Source organism: Haemorhous mexicanus, chromosome 17, assembly GCF_027477595.1.
Source record: "Haemorhous mexicanus isolate bHaeMex1 chromosome 17, bHaeMex1.pri, whole genome shotgun sequence".
In the NCBI taxonomy this organism is placed as follows: domain Eukaryota; kingdom Metazoa; phylum Chordata; class Aves; order Passeriformes; family Fringillidae; genus Haemorhous; species Haemorhous mexicanus.
The window spans coordinates 9,724,582-9,745,926 of NC_082357.1; the positions used below are offsets into that span (position 1 = coordinate 9,724,582).

General features: G+C 42.3%; 2 protein-coding genes across 3 annotated transcripts in view; one reads left to right on the forward strand and one right to left on the reverse strand.

The window, feature by feature from the left end:
* USP42 (ubiquitin specific peptidase 42) lies at positions 1-18,350 on the reverse strand. Of its 2 annotated transcripts, none has more exons than XM_059862025.1 (17): positions 18,217-18,350; positions 14,445-14,682; positions 13,480-13,680; positions 12,285-12,395; positions 12,017-12,119; positions 11,783-11,850; positions 11,549-11,619; positions 10,935-11,017; positions 9,536-9,647; positions 9,021-9,161; positions 8,713-8,813; positions 8,138-8,276; positions 6,735-7,463; positions 6,296-6,381; positions 4,175-5,668; positions 3,401-3,693; positions 1-1,113 (listed from the first exon to the last, which is right to left on the reverse strand). In XM_059862025.1, exons 2-17 carry the CDS (start codon positions 14,671-14,673, stop codon positions 1,073-1,075), a joined length of 4,002 nt encoding a protein of 1,333 aa, XP_059718008.1. In that variant the 5' UTR covers positions 14,674-14,682; positions 18,217-18,350; the 3' UTR covers positions 1-1,072. The 2 variants fall into 2 exon arrangements, with proteins under 2 accessions (XP_059718008.1, XP_059718009.1); XM_059862026.1 differs by lacking the exon at positions 18,217-18,350 and adding an exon at positions 17,495-17,632.
* The window catches only part of EIF2AK1 (eukaryotic translation initiation factor 2 alpha kinase 1), a 13,304-nt gene continuing 10,262 nt past the window's right edge, over positions 18,304-21,345 (forward strand). Inside the window, 5 exon segments of the mRNA XM_059862028.1 lie at positions 18,304-18,370; positions 18,373-18,780; positions 18,783-18,866; positions 19,303-19,461; positions 20,652-20,788. Coding sequence (XP_059718011.1) covers positions 18,319-18,370; positions 18,373-18,780; positions 18,783-18,866; positions 19,303-19,461; positions 20,652-20,788 — 840 coding nt within the window. The 5' untranslated portion in view covers positions 18,304-18,318.

Consider the following 21,345-nt stretch of genomic DNA (forward strand, 5'->3'; position numbering starts at 1 on the left):
TCCATTTTAACTTTGCTGTATTTATATACTATATAAATTTTACATGCTATATATTTACAGTGGGGCAAGTGCTTTTTATCTTTAAAAAAACAAAGATCAAACTTTAGATATCTCTGAACAACACAGCTTGTATAAACCAGACAGATTATTCAGATGAACTGTATTTAATACAGGTTCCCCACTCATCTCCTGATGCAGGACCAGTGAATAATAAGTGCATCACAGTTTGATAGCATTTAATAATAAAAATAAAAATCACAGTATGAATTTGTCTGTAACTAGACACTTTAGAGAGACAAAACAGACAACTGAGACTTAAGACAAATGACAGTATATTAAGAAAATGTAATAAAAACATATGGAACAATATACAAATAGTCTTGAGAGATACATTCAGAACTGCATATTTGTTGTTTCACAATGTCGAAAACCAGAAGATTTTCTTCAGATCTTGAATATAACTCAAATGTGAAGTAAATTAGTTTCTAGTGTCAGACCACAGAAAAAAAAAAATGAAGCTCTTGCAAAACTTGTGAAGTTTTAAATAAGTCTTTAAATTAAATATACAGACTGTCAGTTGCAACTTTTATAATTCCTGGTCGCTCTTGCACCAGATGTCTTAACTTGGAGTAACATTACATGAATAACATAAAGTCAACCTGAGTCTGTAATTAAGCAGCATTTGAGATGGTCTATTCCAGGGCATTATCTCAGCTCAGTGAGATATTTATGTGGTAATTTACAATGTTCAGCAGTTGTAAAAAGTTTTCACCCTTTTGGATTAGAAGTATATTTTAAAAAAGAAAGTCTCAAGTTAAAAACTAAAAAAAAGTTCTTATATGGTAAAATTCTGTACAGAAATGTTAAGCACCACTTATGACTGGATTTTTGTCTTGATGGTAATTGATAATAAATCTTAAGTTTTGATGGTCACTATCGGTAATGTCAGGTTTGAAGGTAAGAAGTCGTTGAAGGTAAGAAGTCGTTGGTTTTGATGATGAGAAGTTGTTGGTTTGGAAGGTGAAGGGTTGCTGGGGGTGGTGGTCAGAAGTCCTTGGGGTTGGTGGTGGGTTCAGTCTGAGTATTGAAGGCTTTCATCAGTCAGCTCCACCTCTGAAAGGCAAAAGGAAACAAGGTCAGTCCTGCTGTGACATTTAACATTAAACTGTCTCAGGGGCTTGATTTCTAAAAGACAAGGCTCAAAGCTGCCCCAGCTCCATCTGCTCCCTCAGGACAGGATCCAACTGCACCCCAGTTCTAGGCTAAGGCTGCAGAACTGTACAGAGCCTTAGGACAGAGCCACCTGCTTTAACAGCAAGTGCTGGACCTTGGCTGAATCAAATGCAATTGAAGCTTTGCCTAGAAAGCATCATTGTTTTAGTAACAATCTTGTGGTCAGGCTGACCAAATTGTAGCCACAAAGGCAGAGCCTTCACAAACTTGCTGGAGAGAACATGTAGGAATGTAGGAAAGAACTGCTTCAAAGCTGCTCCTTCCCCCCTCCTGTACAAACTCTTCTCAAAAAACAATTTATCACTAGCTGTTTTCATCCTTATTAATTGATTGAAAATAACAGGAGTTGGGTGAAAAGGCACAACCTCACAATTCCTCAGTGGTTCCTCACCTGTCCCTGCCTTGAGACATTCAGCACTCTAAAAACACAGCCAAAGTGGCCTCTCTTGAAAGCAGCTTGCATCCAACAAGGAATACTACTTGAGACCCACTTAAAAAAAACCAACTGACATTCCAGAAGATGGAGCTAATTAACATCCACGGACTTGAGGAAATACCAAAATTCTCAAGACTTAAACTGCTTTTGCCAGCCCTGGTCTCCCCCTGGTGTTGTTCAGTCCTTCTCCTTCCCTGCACGGCCCAGCAGCTTCAGTGCCCTGCCCTGATCAAGGAGATGCAGAACATGGAATTCCTCACTAAACCTGCTTTGGAAAACCCGAGTTTGCCACCTGCTGGCCACAGAATCACCAAGGCCAAACCACTACTGAGGACAAGCATTTTTACTCTGTTTAGTTCCTGATTTGTCAGCTAGAACAGACCCTTTTCGTGCAATAAGGGTTATTTTGGACATGAGCATCATAAAAGAAGTCTCCTTTTACAACATTAGGATTTGAAAGACCTCAATTCAGTTCCTAATTTTTCTCATTAAAGAATAATGGGTGAACAATCAGCTTTCCCTCCTTGCTATCTTTAGAACTTTTGGTCATCTGAGTCTTAAAATAGAAAAGTTTTCCACAAATGTGCTTCTCCTTTGCCTTGAGCAAACTTTTCAGTGCAAGAATTCAGTGCACTAATTGTGGCAATTTGCCTAAGTGTGGAAACCCCATGAAAGGGATTTTAATTTTCCAGAATTTCAAGATTAAACTTCTCCATTTTTTTTTTGTTTTGTGTGCTATATTGACAGTTTCAGCACGACTAGAAATGAACAGGACTGTCACTGACCATTAACCCAATTCTTAAACCGTGAGTAGGTATAAAATGTAGAGAATTTAACAATGAAACTTGCTTTTGGACAGTGAGCTGTCTTCTTCAGGAATTACTTTACTTGTATTAAGTAAGTTTACTTATAAAGTAAGTAGTTTACTCTTATTTACTTATAAAGTAAGTATAAGATAGGGGATTGTTTTGGTTTTCTATTAAACTAGATCAGTAACTGGAACTGGTTTATGTCAGATAACAGGCATTTAATAAGGTTTTATTTCTATAATAAACACTTCAGCAAAAATTTCATGGGAAATGTTGTCAAGTTTGATTTTAGATGTTGAATTTGTTGCAGTGTGCAATCATCTTCATTGCATAATTTTAGAGCTAATTAATTTAAACCAATTAATTTATCTACTGCGAGCCCAAGTTGAGATTATGACGAGCAACAGCTGAGAGCTCAGTGTAAATTTAGTCAGGCACACAAATTCATAATTTGGGGTTTTTTGTAAGAAGCACCAGACAGACATTTTCAAGTATCAAAAATTTGGATAGAGCTGTTTCCTCAGCCCACTTCTATGTATTGTTAAGCCTATACTAACAGAAAAACCCCACAACTGAATAAAACAATAGCAGGAATTTAACACTCTCCAGGGTGTTAAACTGTCAAGTGTCCTCTGGAGGTTTGACAGCTGTGCTTAGGGGAAGGCAGAACTACACCTGGACCAACAATATTTAGTATTATCACCAACTCCTGTTATTCTGAGTGAGCAACCAGCACTGTTTGTAGTATTTTATTTAAATCATGGAATGGTTTGGGTTGGAAGGGATCTTAAAGATCTTCTACTTCCAATCCCCTGCCACAGTACTGTTTGGAAGCTGTGATAAAAGCCAGGGATTTGATCACCCAGGCATTTAAAGATGGTTATGAACAGCCAGAAGTCCTGCCAACATCCCAGGGCCTTACCTCTGACATACTCAGTGGATGCCATGGAGCTGTATTTCTTGCTGTCACCTGCACCAGAAGGCTTCTCTTCCTTGTAGGGTTGTTTACTGCCCTGGTTTCTGTATTGCTCACATAAATGGTCATCTGGAGGACGGGATTCTTCCTTCTTCTCCCATGTTTTCTTCTGGAAATGAGGATCTAAATATTCCAATAAGTCTTTCAGTTTCCTGTCGTGCTTCTTCTTTTTCTTCTTTTTCTTATGTTTGCGATTGTCATTGTCAAAGTGGAGCACAGAGCAATCCAAATCATAAAGTCTGAAGGAAACATGCAAGTTAAAAATAGAAAAACAGATGTGGCACTTGATGTATGTATGAAATGTTATTTATTTACCACAGGTGACGACTTGCAGAGTGTCTGCTACTTTGTGGTACTTTCTGCATATCTAAGTTTATTTAGATGCAGCAATCTTAAGCCCTCAGAATGAAGGACAAGAGGTCGTGGTTTGTACACAAATTGTTAACAGGCATATGGGGAATTAAAAAAAGAATAAAAAATTAAAATTGTAACCTAATCAAGAACGGTGTGCAGATGTTATTCTGTCTACATTGTCCAGCTCTAGTGTTCTAACACAATTCAGCAACATCTTTCCTATCTTCTCTTGGCCAACCTAATCACATGATCCCGTCACATTATGACAGATAAGTTACTTAGAAACAATGAAAAAAAGGCAGACATGAGAAATACCCAGAAAATAATTAGGAAAAAATTGCTGATTATGCTGGAATCCTTGCTTACTTGTAATCCTTCTCTCGATGTTTATCTTTGGACTTCTTTTTCTTCTTGACCTTCTTATACTTTTTGATTCTTTGGTCATCTGTCTTCCGGCATTTCTTTTCTATGTCACTTCCACTTTCTTCTTGGTGGGAGTATTTTCTTTTGCTATTTCTTAGTCTCTCTTTTTCGTTTTCCCGGGAAGAGTCCTCAAAACTGGAGTGAGCTGACACTGGTGGCAGCGCGTGCCTTTCACGGGAGTATTTTTCCGAGTGCTGCTGAGGTACTGAACAGTGGTGGAAGTTTGCTCTGTGGCTGCTGAAGTGATGCACATCCTCCTCTCGGGAGAGTGTGCTGTGAGCCCATCTGCTTTTGCAATGATAATCCTTGTGTGACCTGCTGTAGGCTTGGCTCAATTTGTCATAGTCTTTATCGCAATGAGAGGACCTCCTCTCCCTACCATCCCTGGTTCCATGGGAGGAATAATAATCATTGTAGTACCTGCATTTTTCCCATCTCCGTGGTTCATCCTGATAGTATCTTTCTCTAATCCAAGGTCTGTCTCCTTTGGAATAATAATACCTATTCCTGTCTGCATCTGTCCTTTCTCTGCTTCGGGATCTGTAACGAGAGTATTTTCCTGAGCTCCTGCCATTACTGGGACTGTTTCTTTCGTTGTGGGAGGATCTGTACTTGCTCTCACTGCAGTACTCCTGCTTGTGACGGCTTTGCTTGTTTGTTTCCATGCTGTGAGAGCTCCTCCTCCTGTGGGAATGATCGTCTGGTTTGTTTCTGGTTTGCCTCTCCTTCTCCTCGGTGTCCGAGTTCTCTCTCTTCCTCCGGTAGTGCTCTTTGTCAGTTCTTTTAGAGTCATGGATTTTTTTCTTATTTTTTTTCATATGTTTATCATCATCTTCACATATTTTATTACTCAGTCCCTCATCTGCTCTAGAAAATTGACTTTCCAATACTTTATCCAGCTTTGTAATAGAAGAGTCATTAACGGGTGGTACCTCTACATAGTTATTAGAAATGTCCTTTGTATCTTGGCATTTATCTGTAATATCTAGAGAAGCAAGTTTTTTAGAACTACATTCAATGTCAGGCTTTATAGAGGAAATTTGCCCTAATTTCTCTTTGCTCTCAGGAGATCCTTTGATGTACAGAGGATTTTCTTTTGAAATGAGTTCAGGTTCTTTTGATCTTCTTAGTTTGTCTTTATCTCTGATGTCTTCAGACTCACACTGCCCAAGGAATTCACCTTCAGTATCCAAGGATTTTTTCCTAACCTTGTGCTGACCATTGATATTGAGATGTGGATTATCAGCTTTTGTTATAATACTTTCAGCAACTTCTTTGGTAAAAATGGTTTCAGAATCTGATTGAGTAAAAAGTTTCTCAACCTCACAGCTAAAATTGGAAGGAACCTTCCTGGATTCTTCATAGGCAAACAGTGCTTCCATCACTACAGTATCCGTAACTCCATCATTGTCAGAAGACTTCTGAGGTCCAGAGACACTGCACAAAAATAAAAACATATTTTTAACTTGAATAAGTCCATCTAAAAGATGTTAGGAGTAAAATCTCCTAAAAAAAAAAGTAGCTAATGCAAAACTCTGAAAGACATTGACTTTAGAAAACAACTCTTACACCTTCCTCAGCTCCCATGGAAAGTTTTCTTCTCTCAGTTCTGCAGGTCTTGCCTTAGAAAACCCATCCCCAACACATCCAACTCCTTCCACTTGCAGCTCTGAATCTTATCAATAGCCAGAACAACTGTATTTGCTCTTCACCCAGTTAGAAAAAAGGTAAACATACAGATTTCCCATTCTCCCAAGTGGGAGAGCAGATTGTGGGAATTTACATTCACTCATCCTAAGATGCAATAAAGGGAAAGAGAATAGAAAAAGTATTCCAGACAATGGAAGAAAAATGTAAAAACATCCTGTGAAAGTTTTACAGGAGGCATCTGCCTGTATTTAGTATCAGAATAATGTGTGCCCAACGCTGATGTTTGCAATACCAGATGTACAGTGTGGAATTTTCTGTACTGATGTAAATCTCTCAAGTATTACTAAAGATAGGTAAAATAGTAATAGACTTCTATGAAATCTTGTTTTAATCAGTGTACTTTAATCATTTTACCTCTTTTCCTCTGACAAGCTGCTCAACTGGCTGTACGTAAGAGATTCTAAGATACCTTGAGGATCTGGTGACAAAGCTTTAGGCATCTACAATTAAAACACAGAGGTTAACAAAGAGAAAGAAAAAGCTATTTCTAGTAGAAAACTACTGCTGACAAACTTTCAACATTAGATGTTACAGAAGATCACGGAGATACCTGCACTACTCCCACTTGACACGTCATCCCCCTCCTCCCAAAAATGTATTTTATGAAAATTATGAAGTATTATCTCCCCAAACTTCTCGTATGCTGACATATGTCATATGTTAGCTCAGCTCTGCAAATTCAAAGGGTTAGAATGAAATCTGTGCTGTGTTTTCTTGGTATTCCACATTGTAGTGCCCATGAATATGAAATATATCATAGGTGAGGAAGTGCAGATGAACAAATGTAACTCACCGCTTCAAGCACTCCATTCGCTTTAGAGAAGAAAATCTCAGAAGGTTTAACGGGTTGGACTTGGCAAGTGGAATCATCAAGTTTCAGTCCATTTTCTTTATATTCATTATCTAAACTAATAGCACCATTTAGGGAATCAATTTTTGGCAGCTCATGCTGGGATCTCTCTTCAGCATTCTGACAGGCTGAATGGGAATTATGCAATGTACGGACCACCTTCCCAATCAGAATCCCATTGGAAGATATGACGTTGCAATGCCTTTTGAACAAGCCCTTCGACTCCTCGGCTTTTCCTGAAGGCTCTGCCCCGTAGGGGACCATGCTATCAGAACACAGCTTGGGGTTTCCATTCACTGCTGGCTCAACAAAGATTTCATCAGGAACCTCCTGCTTGGAGACATTAGTAGCAACTGACACTGTGGAGAGGTTTGAGGTAGGCTCTGCTGCAGAAGAGTTTGTAATTGTGGCTGAAGGAAGGGGCTTCAGATCCTCCTCCTCCACAGCGCTGCTCGGACACTCCGCCTGCGGCACCGCCTGCCGGGTGGGCAGCTTGTTGTGAATACTGATGGTGATCTTCTGGGTTTTGGAAGGGTCTGTCATTGAGGGCCTGGAAATGGCCCAGTTTTGAACACAAGCTGTTGGTGGAGCTGAAGACGGCCTTTTTACAGCAACACCAACAGTACTGGGATCCTCTTTTAAGGGTCCATTTCCATTTAAACGATTTGAACTCTGGATTTGAAGAGATTGTAAGATGGACATGTTCAATCACGCAGCACAGGAAGTTTCACAACATTAAATTCTCATACTAAAGAGTTCTACAGATTGCCTCGATAGCTAAGAAGAAACCTCACCTCCCTCCCACCTCACCTCCTGTCCACCTTGGACATGCACGCATAACGGGTGTGTGTAAATCCTGCCTTTGGTATCAAATGAGTATCAGTTTGACACCCACCCAAAGAACTCAACATTGAATAATGCTATTAAAAAATATATTTCTTTTCCTCCCTGACAGCACTGGAATATTTCTGCTAGTACTCAGGAACAAACCAATTTGTAGTCTATCACTGTCTCAACTAAAGTAACACCGATAGGAACGGGGCAGATATTTACTTTTTAAATTTAAATTACTTAGGCATTAATAGACTACTTTTTAAATTTAAATTATTTAGGCATTAATAGATGACTTAAATTGTCTCGAGAGCACAGCTCTCAAGCTTTAGAAAGCTGAGCTGGAAGGGTAACGTAACAGTGGCATGGCTGCACAATTAAAGATTAGCCACTGTTTGAGTAACTCTGGCTCTAGCACGAGGGCTGTGAAGAAACCTGCAGTGTGGAAGGGAAAATAAAACTTAAAAAACCCCACCCTACACCAAAACCTGGTGCTGTTATCCCCCTCCAATTACCTTAATCATGTGAGGAGGAAGCCGTGGTCCCATGAACGCAGGCTGCTTGCTGCTGGCCCCGCGCTGGCCCAGGAAGGAGCGGGGGTAGGAGGGCGCGGGCAGGTAGAACGCTCGCTCCCCCAGCGTCAGGTCGTAGCGCCTGGGGACAGAGGGGCACCTTAGCTCAGAGCTCTTCCTTCAGCCTGCTCCTGGACTAAACCCATCCCATAATCTCAGCAACACTGAATACGACATGCAAGACACATCTGGAAGATTAAGGCAGGCCTACAAACTGAAGATAATGGTCTTCCTACAAGGACTGTCCTTTCCAGAGCAATGATTCCACCTCACCCATCTATGGCCATGATTTCTCCTCTTTCCTAAACTGGCCAGCTACAGTGAGCAGATAGAAAGCAGTGTACCCAAGTGCAGAAGTTTAAGGTCAAGCAATGAAAGGTAATAAATGACACAGGGAATTTCCACTTAGACAGAAGTATACAAATATAAATACTTTCCTAGAATGAAAAGACTTCAAAACAAGAGAAGTATCAGCAACTTGACAATAAAAATGTTCTGAGCACGTCTGGTGTTATTACCTGATATAAAAAAGTACGTAAGCTTGCTGATTGAGAACTGTTTTGATATCAGAAAGCTCCACTGAGGCATCATTCATTCGGTACCAAAGTCCATTACCAGCCTGCAAACAAAGACAGAATATCTTCAGATGAACTGCATGTGTTCCAAAGGACATCACAGACAGAGCACTGCAGAACAAAGCATACCAAAACAAAGCAAACAAAGCACATGATGCAATGTTTTCCCCTAAAACCAGTGGTTACCAAAAACATTTTAATTTCTTTGCCAGCACAAATTTTATCCTGTTAGAAGCTGAGCTGATCTCTACCTTTATGAAGCAGAGATAGTGTCCAGCATTACAGTTGAAGCCACTATGTACAAGAACTGCATACAAAGCATAGATGAGGGGTTCTCCAATGGATTGGGACATATATGCTCGAAGATCCAAATATTCAGGGTATTTTACATCCTAAACAAAGACAAAGAAGATTCAAAAGTTATCCTGAAATATTTCAAGGAACAGCCTGAAAAAGACATAGGCTGGGACTATATAAATATATTTTTCAATTCACTTGAAAAATTCCTGTTCTAGGAAACAACATTTAATAACTTAAGCTGCAGGGAGCTATTTTCCACAGAATTAGCTCTTTAAGGGGAAAGTATGGTCACATAGGAACTCTAAGTATTAAAAAAGAAACAAAGAGCCACAGTTGCTAAGTTGTTATACCAACTTCTCTTACACTATAGCTACTGCCTGAAATGTGAACAACTTTAAAATGAGTATTCATCTTTGGGAAATGCCCATTCCAAGAAAATAAAGCAGCATTCCAGCTGCAAACATACCTTGTTGATCTTTCCACCTGTAAAATTTGCAAATCTTTTCAGTGATATTGTGAGAACATTGGAAGAGCGATGTATCGTGTATCTCTTTGATGCTGGAACCATCTTTTTACACCTTTAAAACAAGCACAGACATGTTTTTAACATTATATTCTTTTCTCACTCAGAAGTGAAACAAGTTTTCATTTCTCACACGTGCTTATGCTATTTGAATGGTATTTTGCTTGTATAATGTGTCAGATCTTTTCTTAAATCCATAAACTGCATTTCAGCTTTGTTAATAGAGTGAATGGAGCAGGATATTAGAGACAGCTCCACAGAACAAAGGATTTAGGACCTTATCTCTTGATAGCCAAATAAATGCCTGAAGATGTATCTTTCTAATGTCAAAAAGGTAAGGCAGTAAAAAATGTAAAGAAATCACTGGAAGGAAACAGCCATTCTGCAAGAGGCAGACAATATTGAGTTTTCTTGTACTGAGGTTGCCTGGAAAGACTGAAACCCTCTGCAGTCCTTCAAAACAAAATTGTTAATTTTGTTGGTTTCGCTGCACACTCAAAGGAGGTACAGACTAAGTCCTGAAATGCAACCATCAGCACAAAGACTGAAACATGTCACTTCACATTGTCAAGAAAAGTACTGCTCAGTAACAAACAGAAAGGATTTAACAGTCTCTTTTAAAACTGATGTCAAAATACAAAGTACAGGATTCCAAACTGATGGAGAAAGCCAATGAAAAAAATAAGAGAGCCACCCAGAATAATGTAAAAAAAAAAAAAGAAGTGGTTTATAAAATTCTGAAACTTGTATTTAGAGATGAAGGTCTCAGGCAGTAGTAATTCTTATTAGAAAAAATAATGGTAGAAAACAAAAAAGAAACTGAAAACTAATATAACAGTTGTCAGCAATGGAAATGACACTGTACATACCCAAACCTTTCTTTTCAAACTCGCAAAAAGACTAAACTTCTGGGTTTGTGTGTGACTAAGCTGGTGTTGCCTCCCACCCCAGATCCTTGTCCATATCCCTGGGCTCCAGCTCACCACTTGTTGGACATGCCTTTTAACTTCTGGCCACGAGTGTTTAGTGTGCAGCTTCACACTCAGCAAGGCTGACAAGGCCCAGCACAGACAGTATTAGGAAGACAAGCCCAATGTGAGCAATACAATTCTCATAATGTATTTCCAAATATTCAAACAGAAATATAAAAATTTAAGAACAAGTGCCTTATTTCCCAAGCTTTGAATGATTTCATGATACTAGTTATGTAAACAAAACTGAATGAAACAGCAAGCCATCTCTGTCTTATTGCTAAACAAAGTCAAGAGATAACTCATCCTCCAAGTCATGCACTGCATTGAACATGTCTCTTGGATTAAGGTGTAATTAATAGTAATCTTACTTGCTACACTTATAGCTATTTTCACCATCCAGCTGTTCCGGTTTCACAAATTGTTCTAGAGCTCTGGTGACAGATGTAACTGCCTGCATGAGTAGAAAGAAAGTAGAACACTAAGTCACAAAACTGCAAAATTTCAAGCATTTACAAGCACTTTACTAGAAAGCCTTGCTAGTTTATACTTAAGTGGCCTACTGTGAACCAGCAAACACTGTGAAGGAGGAGACAGAAACAGAGTTCTGAGTATTTACCTCATTTCAAAATGATCCCACTTCAAAATAAATAAATTTTGCAGTGCCAGACAGTATCTGTGGTATGGCTTGGCATCAATAATGAGATCAATCAAACCCATCAGTCTAACAATAGATGTATATTGAAGTAGAATAATTGATTATATCATTGTTTGTGTAGCCATAATTATTATTTTTCCAGCTTAAATCCAATCCAAACATGGAGAGCATTTCCATGGCTTCCACAGAACAACACAGTCCAATCCACCACCATCCACTACCAAGCTGTTTTGCTTCAACAAGATCAGTTTCTAAGCAAAATGACTTTATTTTACACAGCTCTACAAGTCTTTACACATCTCAGCCCACGCTCACACACATTCTTACCTTTATATCCAAAGTAACGTCGAGAAATGGCTCGTACGTGTCCGACACTGCTTTGCAGTTCAAGCACTTTACTGGAATCAAAATACAAATGCTTAACATCACTTGAATGAGACTAACTGCATGAATTTAAATTATTAATACACATTATTTTAGTCAAACTACAAACTCCTTTGCTACAAACAGACAAAAAGACACAGATCAGTTTGAAAGACAGTAAATTTTTAAAAAAAGTACCTCGAGATCTTAGATATCCTCCAAATATTTGATAAATAAGTGTGGTGGCTTGAGAAGATCTGTCTAATCTGGAAATAAATTAGAGTCAGACCTCAGAAGACTGAAAGCACACAGTTAATTTCTCAAACAATTTATGGTTTTATGAAAACCAAGGACACAGATTTTAATTCATGATAGTAAATAAAATAGTGAGAGGGGCTAGGAAAGATTTAAATGTAATTATTTTATGCTTACTTGGTGCTTCCATTCAAGCAAGCTTTCTGTAAAGCATCAACAGTGAAGCATAAGAATTCATGTGCATCCTCTTGACTGCCAAAATGGAAATGTTTTCCTATTCCTAATAAATAAGAAGGTTATAATATATTTATTTCTTATAGAATGAAAGAAAACACACATTTCTAAAATACCTCTTCTTTAAAGTAGCACAATTATTTACATGCATCAAATAACTCACTGTAAAATTAAAAAAAAAAAACCAAAAAGCCTATATCAAACTACTTACTTTTAAGGCCATTGATAACAGATGTAGGTTTGATAGCATTATTAGAGCAACACAGGACCTGGTTGATGTGACTTTCCATTGTGCACATCATACAGAATCCTTCTACATGACCTGGTGAAAGAAGAAAGCATCCCATTCTAGTCAAACACACATTGCTAAAAGGAAAACCCACCCCAAAACAATAATAATCTAAGCTGTGGGGGCAATGTCCACTCTCTGTGGTACATTCCCTTCTCCTAAGGTGTCAATATCCCAACAGTTTTGTGGCATTTTATTATGGAGAATTGTACAGAATAAAACTCCTTAAATCACAGACCAGGCTGCTCAAAACCCCCTCCACCCTGGCCTGGAATATTCACACTGGAAGGTGCCCCTGCCCATGGTAGAGGATTGGAACTAAATAATTTTGAAGGTTCCTTCCAATGATTCCATGATTCTTAACTGAAATAATTTTTATATATGGGAATAAAACACAATCAAACTTCTAGGAATACATATTGAGATATCAGACTAGAAAGCATAGGGCTGCCTTAGGAAATAACTCTACATTTATGGATATAAAAAGAAACTCCCCTAGGCTTAATAAAGTCAAGTGTAAAAACAAAATTCAAAGAACACAAATTCAAGGCTTTAAAAAATATAAACTTAATTATTTAGAAGAAAATCAGCCTAAATTTCAATACAGTCCCCCCCAAATTTCTATTTGAGTCTATAAAAGGTTAGCTTGTAGTGCTTTCTAGAATGTCTGGGTTTTTTAATGGGTCAACATTGAACATGTAATTTCTCACAGTATTATTGAAATGCAGTATCTCAGCTGTGAGGACTAAGAATCTTCAATGCCAACATCCTAAATTTTATCACCTTTCTACCAGCAGGAAACCCAAATGCCAAATGTTCATCAAATACCTCACTTTACAATGCACTTCATTATTCACATGAAGCAAGAAATCATCTTTTCTTTAAGTTTTATTGTGGCACATTAAATTAACAAATTCACTTTATATGCCTCCTATAATTCTGAGCTTCCTGTTAGCAAAATCATAGAACCACTTAGGCTGGAAAAGACCTTGAAGATCTCATTCCAAAACTGCTTCTACAGGCAGAATAGGACAGCTAAGAATTTTCTTCATAGAACCCCATTTTTCTTTCACCTCTGGAGCTGTCCAACAGATTTACAGTGTCAGAAAATACTCACATGACTTGGTGTGCTCAAGTGAAAGCATGTAATTGGCAAGAGGAGGCGTGTAGGTCAAACACTGGAGAGTAGAATTAAGGAAACAAGTGTTGCCGAGGTTCTGCAGTCCAACTCCAACACTTTGAGTTTGTTGCCAGTCCATACAGATTTTCTCAGGTGGAAAAAGAATTCTTTGTGGCGGAGCAATCCCATCATTAACAACTGCAAGAAATTTGTGTTTCAAATAGAGTTGTACTGGGTTTTTTTTAAGAGGGTATTGAAAAAGTAGGATTCTGCAGGAGCAGCCTGAAGTACCAGCTCTACTCCAAAACACAGCCACACATGATGCACAGCTTTCACACTGCCACGTGAATTTGCTAGTCAACACTCTCTCTTGGACAACAGTTTATTCATCTGTTTTAATTCTTCTAATAAAGACACAAACTAACATTCTGATTTTAATACCCGATTTCTTTATCTCTACATCCTTTAATCTCTTAATTAAATTATTGGTTTTTCCCTTAGCGTAACTTAAACCACAAACTTACACTTGTGGTTATGCAGTAAGAAAAACCAGACAGACAAACAAGTAAGCAGCACAAAAAGTAACCCCACAGATATCAGATCTCTTCCTGGGCAGTGTTCTTATTCAAAGACTTGTGAATAATGGAAGCCATGAATAGACATGGTAAAATGTACTTTTCTCTCCAGAATAGAAGAGATCTAGGTACATCCATGCATTAGGAAAAGCTCCCCTTATTTGATTTTACATAAATAAAAAATACTTTACAAATCAACTGTAAATAGATAAACCCAAATTCTGCAACACCTCTCCCTGCAGCTGCCTTAGGGGGTGCACAGAATTGAAGTCTGTGGCTGAACTCTTGATTTGCTGCAGTCCCATTTTATAGCAATGCAACAACTAAAATCTGCTTCCACGTTGGTTTTGTTTTAGACAAAAAGAAGGGAGGACAAAAGACACTTACCTAGATCTCTTTGGGCAAAAGGCTTTGATTTTTGAGATGATCTACAATAAATATGCCCCCCAGGACCTTTGTCCACAGAGACTTTGTTTGGATCTTCTGTAGGAGGTACCCGGCCCAAACTTGCAGTGCGAGACGTCATTTTTTTAGTACGGGGTTTCATAGATTTGTCAGACCGTCTTGAGGAAGATTTTTTAGACTTTGAAGATTTTGGCTTGTTAACTATGGTCATTGTTCATATCTGTAACAAGGCAAAAGTTCTGTTTGGTATAAGGTCCAAAGTATTCCAGAAAGGAAAGACCAAGAGAAATCCTGCCCCTTAGCCTCAAAGAACCTGGAGAACTAAACAGCTAAGAATGAATACAAACAAGGGAACAAAACCCCAAAACACACCAAAAAAATTCCACCCAACACCCAACTGAACGCACAAAGTAGATTTTTTCCATCCAAACTACATCAATATTTTTTTAAGTTCTGCTGAGTCAATGAGGATGGCATTTCTTACACTTTCATGGGATTTTAAACCACTATAGTTACCAAGACCTTTTTCTTAGAAGAAGCTGTGAGCAGTGGCACAATCAAGTGCTGGCCTGTTGAGATCCAGGAGGAATTGTCTGGCCAACATCTTTCTGCTCCTGGGAACCACACACCCCTGATGACACAGAGCATGGGAAACAGCTCTGAGAAATCTTGGGAAAGAAGAGCTAGAAAACACTTGCAAATTTATTTCCACCTGAGTTTCTTCTGCCTTTCCAAGAAGTATTTGTTTGGATACAATTTTGGCAGCATTCCTTGTGGTATTTTGTACCCATCATTTACAATGCTTACTTATAAACCAAGAAGTTGAATTCAAAAGCATCTTTTTCAGTTCTACTTATGTACAGTTGTTCTGCCAGGGAAAAACAAAGGAGGAATGTAAACTATAAAAAGAAAGTGATGACCGCAACAGAAAGCAAAACAAATCCTAATCCTCAGCCTTCAAGAATAAGGGCAATAACTGATACTAAGTCATTTATAAAATGCTGGTTACATTTCAAGATGGTACCTCTTTAAATACATGTAATGTTGTGTGCATAGTAAGCTGCTGAATAATTACATGATCAATTATCAACCTCTATATGTAAATTTTTACTACTATCATACTCTATCATGTAGGGCCTGTTCAAGTTTAGGGAAACTATAAACTTAACTGAGGGTTTAAAGTATAACCTGCTTTGTAACACTAAAATAACTGAGAGAACAAAGCATGAAGCAGTTTCAGATTCATGGCACAACTTGATTGCTAATGATGAAACTTCCAGTAGATTAAACAAAGCACAGGAAATCGCAGAACTTCTAGTCCCACAAAAGACAAATCCTGTGTGGAACCTTTAATAAGATTTTTTTCCCCTCTAAATTTTCAATTTAAAATCTACTCTGTACACACTTTCCATTTTAGAGATGACAATACATAAAAAATGGAAAATTCACTTATGTTACTGAAAAATGAGGACATCCTTCTCCATTTCAAAGATTAAGATGACAATTTTTGGGCTTAGTGATTTTCAGGTAAGATCCAGACTCCAAATTGCAGATACTGGTGACATCTCTTTTTCCTGATGTAAAGGGAAGGGGTTTCAACAACACAATGAACTTATTTGCAGGACAAAAACCAGAATCAAGACTGAAGTGAAAAGCAAACAGAAGAATATGATCACAAAAAAGCTTTGGCCTGACCAATGAGGGAAGCCTCACATATTTTAAATTTATTTTTGACAACTGAGTAGCACTGATTGGTGCTGCTAATTTAGTTTTGACAACTGATTACCAGATATCAAACACTAGACACCTGCAAATATCAACGGATGTCAAGAATAACTCAGATCCACCACTTTTTCAAAATCTGTCAATATAATTAATTTGGATATAACATCTTGTGATGAAGTAGCACAAACATTACACAGATATTTTCCTACTGTTCACTGTGAATACAGGTTCTGCTCCTGTACCACTGCTGAACATAAATTCACATTGCCATGTGTATTGAGCTCTTTTCCCCTCTGCTCTTCCCATAACAGACTTCTCACAGTATGATACTGACGAGCAAAACAGCTTAAACAGTTGCTTTCCTCCCATTTGGGGTGATGCATCAGCGTTGTTTAGATTTTTTCACAGTCTCATCGCAACACGCATCAGTTAATACTCGGATCTAAATATTTATGTTTGGTCTCTGCTTTCCATACAATAAATCACAGCTCAGGAGGGTTTTATACAAGATCCCGTCCACAGAACCGCGTTCAGCCAGGGAGTATGTGTCTTCACCTCAGTACAAACCAAACACTTCCAGCAGTGAGTGTTAAAAAACAAGAGCGGAACACGGCAACACCGGAGGAAACTACTCCAGCAGGAGCCCAGGCAGAGTCACCTCGCTACACCACCGACCGCACCGCACACGCCGCCGGGAGCAAAAACAGCCCGGGGCAGCGCGGAACACAAACACACGCCCCGCACTGGTTTTACTTTCGTTACAAAATTAAAGACAGCAAAGGAGAAAGTAATTAATGCTTTTACCCTGGCGGAGCAGGCGGCGGGGAGCGCTCGGCGCGGGGCAGCTCCGAGCTCCGTGTCCCGGGGCCGTTGGTTGTGGCGGGACCGAACCCGGCGCCGCGAGCGCCCGCGAGCGCCTCGCTCCGGGCGGCCCCGAGCCCCGGAGCCCGCTCACAACCGAACCGCCCGCCCCGCCAGCGCCAAGCCCGCAGCACGGACCCGCTTTCCCTCGCTCTGCCCTTCTGAGGGGTCCCGCTACCCGAAAACGTGCCGATACCGGCAGTAAAAGGCCGCTGGCAGGGGCAGGGACGGGCACCGCACGCAACATGTCCGCACTCAGCGCGGCAAGAGCCCAAACACACACAAAACAAAACCCACCCCGACACGCAGGCGAGGGGGGCCGGGAACCGGCCCTGAAGGAGCTCCCGCCTCGCCCTTCTTCCTCTACCATTCACACCGCCCGGCCCCTCAGCCCCGTGGCTCCCCGCCCGTGCCATGCCGCCTCCGCCGCCCGGCACCCTGCTGACCTGTCCGGGCCCGCGTCCCATTCTGGCCCGGGGGCAGGACCGCGGCGGCGGCGCCCAACGGCGGCTCCGTGCCCATGGCAACGCGGGTGGGGGGGCGGCGAAGCGAGCGCGGAGCCCCCCGGGCACGGGGCGGAGAGGCCGCGGAAGCCGCCACCGCCGAGCCGAGCGGGAACAACGCGGAGCCAGGCGGGGCACAGCGCCGCTCCCGCGGCGGGACTCCGGGCCGGGGCGTCCCGGTCGCCCTCCCGCCTGCGCCGGGACGCGGGGGAGCCACGCCGAGTCCCCCACGCCGACAGCAGCAGGAGTAGAAGGAAGGAGATGCGGGCGCCGGCGGGACCCCGGCGCGTAACGGAGAGGGCGGGCGGGCGAGGAAGCACCGCCGCGCCGGGAGGGGGCCGGTCCCGCCGGCCCAGGGGGTGGCGGCGGCGGCGGGGCTGGGTCCCTCCGCCGCGTGCTGGGGACGGCGCCCCGCCCCGCCCGGGGGTCCCACCCCCTCCGGCTGCCCGCCAGCCAGGAGGGCAGCGGCCGAGCGCCCGGCCCGCGCCCCGGCGCGGTGGGCTGGGCTGGGCTGAGCCGGCTGCTCCCGCCGGTCGCTTTCCCTTCCCTTTCCCGGGCCGGCCCCTCCCCCCGGCCCATTGATTTCCAGGCGGGAGGCACACGCGGTGCCGCCGGGCTGTGCCGGGGCTACCGCCGGGCCCGGCGCTGCCCCCCAGCCCCATTACCTGGCTCGGCCCCGCTTGACTCGGCGCTGCCGGGTCCCCCTCGCCGCAGCCCCCGCCTCAGCCCGGCCCGCTCCGCCTACTGTTACAGTCCGTCGGGGAACAATGACGTCCCTCCGCCGGCCTCTTGCATCCGGGGCCCGGCGCCGGCCGGGCAGGCGGGCGGGGGGAGGAGAGGAGGCGGCGGCGGCGGCGGGGGGAGCAGCGAGCGCCTCCGGGTCACACGGGGACCGGCACCGCCCCTGTGCCGCGGCCGGGAGCCGCTAGAGGGGGCTCGGCGACCCCCGGTCCGGGCGCGGGGCTCACGCGGGCTGCGGGCGGTGACGGTCCCCGTGCAGAGCGGAGGGGACTCTCCGCTCCCCGCCGCAGACCTTCGGTACGAGCTCCTGCCCGCCCGTCCCCGCCTCTTGGGCCGAAGGTTCCCCTCTCGGGTTTATCCCTCCAGTTCATGTTTTATCTCTCCGCGCTCAAAGAGCGGCCATAAACGCTGGCCCGGCCCCCGGAGCCGCCCACGGCGGGCCGGGCGGGCCCCGCCGGCCGCAGCGGATGGGATCCCGGTGCCGGGCATGTGAGGGGCGGGAGGGCTGCGGCCATGCGGGCGCCGGTGCCCGCCATCGAGTTTCCTGAGGAGAGCCCGGAGCCGCATTTTGACGGTAAGCGGGGCCCGCGGCACCCCTGTGGGTGAGCGGGGAAATCGCCCCTTTTCCCCGGCTGGCAGGGAGGGAAGGGGGGTAGAACCGTCGCCTTCCTCTTCCCGTCCTTCCCCACCGCTCTGAGGTGGCGGCCGCGGGGGTGATGCAAGAGCGGGCAGGCCCTCAGCAGCACCCTGCCCTGAGGCTGCCGTGCGAGCTCCCCCTGCCTCGGGCTGGGGCGCCTCGGCCTCCCCGGGTAGCTGCTTTCCGTGCACACTTAAAAAAATTAATTAGGTTCTTAATTGGCCTCTTAAAGCTACTCGCTCAGTGGCAGCTCGGGTGCTGCCTCTGTGAGCCGGAGTTGCGATGAAGCTGTGTGGCTGTACGTTGTTTTCATGTTTAGGTAAATGGGTGTGTACTGAGGCCAAAGTTCATTCGTCTGACTGTCCTCTTCCAGATTCGGATGTGCCGGCGGAGCTGCGAGTTGCAAACGGGTCGCAAAAATTTGTGAAGTTCACTTCGACCATCCAGAACCAGCTGCTGCTTGTGTCTCTGCTGGAGCATCTCTGCCACATGTACACGCACAACCCCGTTCACTCCAGGGGTTTGTTCCGAAGTTAGTAAGAGGAGTTCATTCCTGTCTCTCAGACTGTCTCACTGCAATGTGTACCAAACCCTTCTGTGTAGAGTTTCAGTGTAATACCAATACAAAGCTGTAGGCTTCATCCCACTGGGATAAGAATGATTCTGTGAAGAGGATGAATAACTTAAATCAACTAAATTGGCAATGACACCTTGTCTTATTTTTGAAAACAGTAACAGAATATTGCTGTAGATGTAAGGATCAGACAGTCTGTTTCAGCTAGACCATGTGAGTTGCATCATGAGAAGGGCAGCAGGGTAAATTATATTACTGTTATATGTGATCTAAAAATGCTGGTAAAAGAGGAATTTAATAAAATATTTGTCAATAAATAGTTGCAGCAGAGTCGTTAGTAAATATTTCAAAATTATATTCAGTGAAAATCTGAGTAAATACCTTTACAAGTTCTTTATTTTTCCATAAAGTCTCTTGAGATCATTCAGGGTATTCACTTTTTTTTAAAATATCTTCTTGGCATATGACTTACCATGGGTATTTTGTTCATTTAGACGTATACTTAGTGCATTTATGAAAACACATCCAAGGGTTTTGTCCTTACTTTACAAGACTATAGAAAATAAAATCTGATGTGCTTTTCATAATTAAATTTATGCCATTTATAACATCACAGCTGCAGCCATCTCCAGCATTTCTGAGGGTTTGTTTGCCACAGTTTTACTCCATATGAAAAAGATGAAGTGGTGGAAGGGACTGACTTCATTCTCTATTACGAGTATGTGCACAAGTGTGTGGGTTTGGATGGAAATTAGAAAATCTTGACATTACCACTTTTGATTATAAATCCATCCTTGTAATTGTGAACCTGCTTTTAATTTTTCTTTTCACTGATCAAAATCAGTCCAAAAGTAAAATGTAAGTGAATGGGTGGATGTTTGTATAACTCACCTGCTGAGGTGAGGAGGCAGAGGAGATGCAGTGACCCTGGAAGGCATGGCAAATAATTGTATTTTGTGAAGGGATTCCCATTGATCAGCTCTAGTTTGGATTGAATTGCTAAGAGTACGGGAGCAGCATTAGAGGGGTTGTTCAGTTTTTCAGTCACATTATCCTTCAAATAAGATTTCTTGTTTAAAAACTTTATGTGGTCTTATTGGATGGCTTTATTTAATATTTTTCTGACATTTCTCTGTTCCTTTGTGCAGTTCTTCGTCAGACTTTCACAAGAACAGGGTTACTTTCCCCTTTTGTCTTTTGTGATGAATTTAGTACTATAAGATTGCAGCACAACAGAGCCATTACTGAACTGATGAAAGCAGCTAATCAACAAGTGCTTAAAGGGGTAAGCTTTGTTGCATGTCTTTGGCAACCTCTGCAGTAAGGAGCTTTTGTTTAGGGATTCTTTTAATGTTGGATTGGGTCTTTTTAATAATTATACAAAATAACTCCTTTTCTCTTTGGGATGGCATGCTCTGGTTCTATAGGTGCAAACCAGTTTTTGAAGCCATCAATATTTTGTACCTTATTAAACAGTAATAATTTAAAATGTTTATAAACAAAGGCAAGGTGTTGCTAACACTCTCATAATTATATTAGTGGAGGGTGTAGTTTGTGTGTTTGTACTTCAGGCTGGGTCAGACCGGTTTGCTTATCTTGCTGCTTGAGCTAAGCTAGTTAATTTTGTTTTAAGCACATTTTAGAGCCCTCATTTTATCCTGTTTGTCAGCAGAACTCTAAAAGGGCAGTAATCTCTCCAGCAGAGAGATGTTAACAGATTACCAGTGGGATAATAATACTTTAATTTGTTGAAGCTCTCTGCAGCATGTGAATAGCTGTCAGAACCACATTTTCTTCTAAGGAGGTTGCAGTTTCTGTTTTGATGAACCTGTCCATGCCACT